The sequence below is a fragment of the Octopus bimaculoides genome, chromosome 14 (genome assembly GCF_001194135.2).
Source record: "Octopus bimaculoides isolate UCB-OBI-ISO-001 chromosome 14, ASM119413v2, whole genome shotgun sequence".
Classification (NCBI taxonomy): Eukaryota; Metazoa; Mollusca; class Cephalopoda; order Octopoda; family Octopodidae; genus Octopus; species Octopus bimaculoides.
Window position 1 is genome coordinate 20,324,307 of NC_068994.1, and position 5,422 is coordinate 20,329,728.

Consider the following 5,422-nt stretch of genomic DNA (forward strand, 5'->3'; position numbering starts at 1 on the left):
ATATATATATATATATATATATATATATATATACATATGCATATGTCTTTGTCCCCCACCACTGCTTTCCAACCAGTGTTAGTTTGTTTATGTTCTCGTAGCTAATCGGTTAGGCAAAAGAGGTCAATAGAATAAGTACCACGCTTTAAAAAAAAAGCTAGAGTTGATTCATTCGACTAAAAATTCAAGATGGTGCCCCCGCATGTCTACAGTCTAATGACTGGGACAAGTAAAAGTTAAAAGATGAGAGATACATGACTTACATCTCGTATAGATCCAACAAAATTCGCCATACCTCTATCTTTTCCAATGATCATTGGACACCCTCGATTTGGAATTTTACCTGTAAATGTATTTCATTAAGTATTTATTTGCGATATTACATATTGTATTTAACTCATTTGTCATTAAATATATAAAACAAACCTTCATTTATACGAATTTTTATATATAATTTTGAACTCTTGTAATATATTAAAATTTTACGTACCATATATTATAATTTGAAACTTTGACATGTATAGTATTATAATTTTACCCTAGTGTACCAGAAACTGTAACAATCAGAGAGTTATAATTTAGTGGAAAGTCTCTAGAGATAAAATTGCCGGAAATATTGCAGAATGAAATTCAAAGGTCCTTTGTTCCAAGTATACTAAATAGGCTTGGACTGGTGTGTTACATTCTTATATCTTGTTAATCTGCTCAAAATATTTTAATGTCTAATAGTAGAGATCGTGCGCTGCAATATAAATATTTCAGCACAATATTAGCTTGTTGAAAAGAAATTCTGTTTCAACTATTGTAATCACAATTAATACATGCTCAGTTTTTAAAATTATGCTGAAAATTCTTGGTTCTTTATCTGTACTCATCATATCTACTTGTTCTCTTTTTATGGCTATTTCAATGGATTCTATTCTTCAAAACTTCCCAGCTTTAACCTCCACTTTTTATTCATCTTTTGTCGTGTCTCAATTTTGTCAACCAGGCTCTGAGTTTCTCCTTAAATCTTGCCGGAATGCACGTGCATTTTATTTTTCATTCCAGACTACACCATTCTCTAGAATTGTCTATGCTCCATTCGTGTTTTTCAACAATATATTGAATACCAATATTGAATTTCACATTAGACAAGTCACTAATTTAGCTTGTTTGGTTGCTCCAAAACTTTAATAAACTTTCTTAATCTTCACTAATTTCAGTTATTATATGCTCTAAAGTTGAGCCTTATATTAGTATGATCTTATTCAGATTATAATTAATGTAGCTTCGTTTATATTTAATTTTATTGAAGTGGACCTCTTTATGTTAAATACATTCGTTTAATTAATTCCCTTCCATTCAGTTCTGACAGGGCAGCTGCAATTTACGCGAAATGCCCGTATTACTTGAACAAAACAAAAACCATTATACCGTTAATTACTTCAACCTATATAAACAAACAAAATCTAGAAGTAAATATTGTATCCAATTCAGTTAAAATATAATCTTCATGTCGCAAAATATCGATTTATTTAGTCAAATTATAGGATCGATTTCTACAGAGAAGGGATATATTGTGCAAAAGCAAACCTGTATTTTACTAGTACTTATTATTTCGATTAAATAAAAATGAAGTTGAAGTCCGGCATCAGAAGGATTTTAAAGTAAAACTATAAGAGTGAAACTCAAAATAGTATCGACCATCCCGATTACTCTTACTCGTAACAAATTCTAATGAAAGGATTCCTATCGATTACAGATTTCTTAAAACTTTACCTTGACCAAATTCGTTATCAACCACTTGATTGTTAATGATAAGTTGAATTGAAGTTCCATCCTTCTTCAAGGTAACCGTGTTCCATATGTTTGAATTGCCCTAAAAGTTAAAATTTGTTGATAATTAAGATCTTATAAATACATTTTATATAAATGAAAATTTCAAAACTTGTGCTAAATTAGAAAAAAATCATAATAAATATAGAACTAAGAACACCAATGTTTAGGAAAATGGCATTTTAGTCAATAGAAGGTTATGAGTTCTAGCTTATCCAGACCTTGCTGTCATCTAAAACAGTGGTTCCCAAACTTTTTCGAGCGGCCGCCCCCTTGACCTCCAGGCCACATTCCTAGCACCCCCACCCCGACTAATTATCACAAACATAGACCTCTTTTTGAAGTAAATTCAAAGTAAATATATTTCACAAATAAAACTTAACATAATGAACCCATCATTTTGTTGCTTTTACGTTAATGATTACCCCATTATCACCCCATTTTTTACATGAATCGTTATCCCATTATCGCCCCACTTTTCTTCAACGCCCCTTGGAACTTTCCACCACCCCCGGGAGGGGGCAATACTGCCCACTTATGAACCACTGATCTAAAAGATCAAACATTCATCCAGGAAAAGACAATATAAATGGTCCTATTTAGATATTGGTAAAAAATAGCAGCACATTTCTATTAGCAAAGGAAGTATTATGAAATATATTGAACAGTTTCGTTGGTATATTTCGTTGGTATATTGTGAACACATACAAGTTCATGTAACACATACAAGTTCATGATAACGACATCATTCTTGTATACAGCCCATTTGAATCAACATTTATAGTGTTGCATTATTTTTTGTGCATATGCAGATTGATGCCTATTTATATAAGATGGAAAATTAGTCTATACGAAACTCATACATTTTTTAGAGCATAAGTGATGGAAACAAGGGAAATTGCTTCTCCTGAGAATTGAAACAGGGCTGCCGATTCAGTGTAGAAGGGTGTTAATTTGTAGTTAACAAAGCTAACGTACGAAAAAATAAAAATAAATTTAACTTACCAAACTACCTGACAAGTTATAAGCAGTCTCTTGAAAATTGTAACTTAATACTATTAAAGCATAGACAGTCGAATAACCTACAGATATGCTGTATGTTCCATTATTTGAACATTCGTTGTTGCTTACTAAGGCTTTTTTTTCTTGGTTTTGGTTTGCCCCAATTTTAAAACTAATCGACAAACGAAAATAGTCACCAATTTCATTATTAGCTAAAGCAGGAACTGTTAAAACTGTAGAGCCGTTGAAAACTACTGCATTACCAGCGAAGGATGCATAATCGGCTTTTACATAATAGTTATAGCCAACTGATGATAGGCTCGACGTCAAAGGAAGAGTTACGTTTAAACATGGCGGCACTGAAGTGTAAACGAAAAAGAAAAGGGAAAAAACAAGTTTAAATAGAATGGAAAATAAAAACGAACTAAATATATTTTGGTTAAATTACACTGAACAAATTTAATAACAGCGTAGTAAATTCTTTCATAAAAGACAAAGTAAAAGTATTTTAGTTGAAATTTGAAAACTTTAATGACGTTTTTCACTTGTGATCTGAAACTACAGACTGTAACCAATATCTTTATAGTGGACTTAATTTGACATATTCCATTAAACCATAATTAGCCAGATCTGGTCGAACCAATTCTGACCGATAAATGAGTAATTTACCTGGTTTAGCAATCCTTAGCAAGTAATAACTTTCAAAGAACCAGTCGCTATATATGTATCAATGGATTGCCACCTCAGAGAAGACGTAAATATTCAGCTATATTCTCTTTAACAAATGTTACGCCTGTCTATCTATGATAGTTTTGATAACGATTAAACAAATGTCATATAACCAAGATTTCATATCAAATAGTTGGTGTCATCTCACAATCGAAACTAAAAGCTTAACAGACGATATCCAATACTGTAGCACACATTTAAATTACAGTCAGCGTGTTTACAAGATCACGAAAGTGTCCCGATCTTCTGGTAATCAACTCACTCCCTACTGTCTTCAAAAAGGGATAATGCAATCCAAAATATATTATATTCGAAGATAATAGAGATGTTGTGCTCATAGCCGAAACATCTTTGATCATTTGTCGTTTCGTTGTCAAGACTAATCTGCGATAAACATATGGAATGTCTTCATTATTAGAGTTTTAGGGTTCAGCAGAATAATTATTTCTGGTTTAGGGACAAGGCCAGAAATTTCGAGAGGAAGGGGTTGCTTTATTGTATTGATCCCTAAAGGATGAAAGGCAAACGTAATCTCTATGGAATTTGAACTCAGAGTGTAGAGAGCAGGGACAAATAACACAAGGTAATTTTTCTAGCATTCTAACGTCTGCCAGTTCGCGACCCAAGGTTTCAACATGATAATAAACAACAAAATACAGATGTTGTATTTAGTCGATTAACACCACCAGAAGGTGGCATCCTAGGGCTGTATTCCAATGTAATCATTAAAAGAAAAACAATAACCTGTTTGAGTTTGGTTGGAACCTGGCACACATGTGCATGAAGACATATTAAATCTTAAGGTGCTTGGGCAAGTACCCTCTATCCATTTTCGTCCATCTTTCTGAAGATATCGTCCTGGTATTAGACTGGGCATAAAAGTTTCAGTACATGCTGAAATGAGATAAAAATATACAAATTAAAAATAATGCAGCAAAAGAAATTTATTGAACAGTAAATTACATGAATATATTTCTTAATCGAATTTCCAAAACTTCTCGAGTAAATAAGTTTTACAAAATTTCCCTCGATTTAACGATTAAATATCTTTGGTAGAAGAATGAATGCCTGATTTCAGGTTAAGAGAATGATTACCAGCGGAGCAATATATAATAAAGGATGATCCTTAATCCTCCAGTTTTTGAGGCATTATATAAGATATTAAAGTTACCTAGGAGAGTTCTGGTTTATAGAGTCTGTGGTGTGAGATGATGTACAACCAAGCCAGATATACTTAGCACAAGCTTTATACAGTTGTGAACTGTACCTTCACTTGTTACTCATTAAGCGTTAGAAACTCCAGCATAACAGTGGTCCAAAATTAAAGATGCATCGGAATAAAAGAATGTATAGTGTAAGGATTTTGAGTCATAATCACAAACAAGATTTAGAAACAAGTTTTTAGCATGGTTTAATGGAGAATCGGAAGAGACAAAAAATATTTAAGATATAGGTCCGAAAAACATAATTGGTCGACATTTTGCAATATTTAACATAAGTTAAAAGAATTTAAGACTCAAATATGTTACAAAAACATTTAACATGTTACATGTCGTAAGACTACACGAGGCGACAGAAAAATTCAATTAGTTAAAAAAAACATACAAGCGTTGTTATTTATTAGAGGGCAGCCACGATCACTAGCACATAACTGCAAAGTTTCGTTAAAGCTTTGGCCGAGGAGACACTGTTTAACTGGTTCGACTGGACGGTTATTAAGACACTCGAAGTATTGTCTGCAGTTGTACAAATCTTTCACACGACTCTTTCCACCGCAATCTACAAAGATAAAAAAATTGATATTTTAAAACAGAATAAAATAAATACAAACTAACAGCAAATATGAATACATATATATATATAAATATATATA

The 5,422-nt window shown here is 32.3% G+C and overlaps 1 protein-coding gene across 1 annotated transcript in view; it reads right to left on the reverse strand.

Moving 5' to 3' along the window:
* LOC106873033 (uncharacterized) overlaps positions 1-5,422 on the reverse strand; it is a 26,715-nt gene that overhangs the window by 5,392 nt on the left and 15,901 nt on the right. Inside the window, exons 3-7 of the mRNA XM_052972735.1 lie at positions 5,155-5,328; positions 4,294-4,443; positions 2,824-3,179; positions 1,762-1,861; positions 264-343 (exon numbers count right to left, since the gene is read on the reverse strand). Of these exons, the coding sequence (XP_052828695.1) occupies positions 264-343; positions 1,762-1,861; positions 2,824-3,179; positions 4,294-4,443; positions 5,155-5,328 (860 nt within the window). The remainder of the gene's footprint in view (positions 1-263; positions 344-1,761; positions 1,862-2,823; positions 3,180-4,293; positions 4,444-5,154; positions 5,329-5,422) is intronic.